Source organism: Emiliania huxleyi (assembly GCF_000372725.1).
Source record: "Emiliania huxleyi CCMP1516 unplaced genomic scaffold EMIHUscaffold_3, whole genome shotgun sequence".
Lineage (NCBI taxonomy): Eukaryota > Haptophyta > Isochrysidales > Noelaerhabdaceae > Emiliania > Emiliania huxleyi.
Genome location: NW_005199770.1, coordinates 2,170,666 through 2,171,652, shown reverse-complemented (window position 1 = coordinate 2,171,652; position 987 = coordinate 2,170,666). Strand labels below are relative to the sequence as shown.

Below are 987 nucleotides of genomic sequence, written 5' to 3'. Positions count from 1 at the left end.
CCGCCCGGCGGCGGCCGCTCGCGCCGCCGCCGCTCGTGCCGCCGCGGCTCGCGCCGCCGCCGCTCGCGCCGCAGCCGCTCGCGCCGGTGCCGCTCGCGCCGCCGCCGCTCCCAACCCAGCCTGGTGGTCTCACGCCGCCGCCGCCACCGCCGCCGCTGGCCGTCGGAATGCGGCCGCCTCCGCCTCCGCCGCCGCCTCCGCCCGGCGCGCCGCCGCCGCCGCCCGCGCGTGCGGGTGGGTGGGCCGGCGCGGGGTCGCCGCTTCTGTCTCCGGGCGGGCGGCGCTCCAAGCCGAGAGGAGTGTGCGAGTCAGTTGCGCACGGCGCGACGTGTTGTTCCTTAGGCGAGGTGCGCTCCAAGCCGATGAGTGTGCTCCAGTGGGAGAAGCTGTCGATGGGGAAGCTCGCGCACACGCTGTGGGGAGACGGAGGGAGCGACGGCGGCGCCAAGGGCGCGGCGGGGGCGCTCGAGAAGCTCATGGAGCCGGGGCGCGCCTTCGAGATCGACATCTCCGCCCTCGAGGGCCGCTTCGCCCGCCCCGACCCGTCCGCCCGCTTCCGGCGCGCCGAGAGCGACAACTCGGACAGGTCGACAGTCGGCTCCGCGGACGGGGGCACGCCGCGCGCGCGCGTCTCCCTCCTCGAGCCGAAGCGCTCCACGTCGGTCGGCATCGCCGAGAACACGCGGCGAACTGTTCGTGCTGCGGACGTTGATGAGACTCTCTTCCGTAGGTCGGCATCGTCGAGAACGCGGCGACGCTTTCTTCTCTCGAGATCCGCACGGGTCTTTTCTGTTTTTCGGTAGGTCGGCATCGTCGAGAACAAGCTGCGCGGCGCGCTGGGCGGCAAGCCGCTGCGCGACGCCATCCTCGAGGTCGACGACTAACCCTAACCCTAACCCTACCCCTACCCCTAACCCTAACCCTAACCCTAACCCTGACCCTAACCCTAACCCTAACCCTAACCCTAACCCTAACCCAACCCAACCC

At 72.3% G+C, this 987-nt stretch overlaps 1 protein-coding gene across 1 annotated transcript in view; it reads left to right on the top strand.

Moving 5' to 3' along the window:
• Positions 1 to 362: 362 nt before the first annotated feature.
• EMIHUDRAFT_195715 (hypothetical protein) overlaps positions 363 to 987 on the top strand; it is a gene marked incomplete at both ends in the record, with an annotated part of 809 nt that continues 184 nt past the window's right edge. The window contains 2 exons of the mRNA XM_005775493.1: positions 363 to 692; positions 804 to 872. Coding sequence (XP_005775550.1) covers positions 363 to 692; positions 804 to 872 — 399 coding nt within the window. The remainder of the gene's footprint in view (positions 693 to 803; positions 873 to 987) is intronic.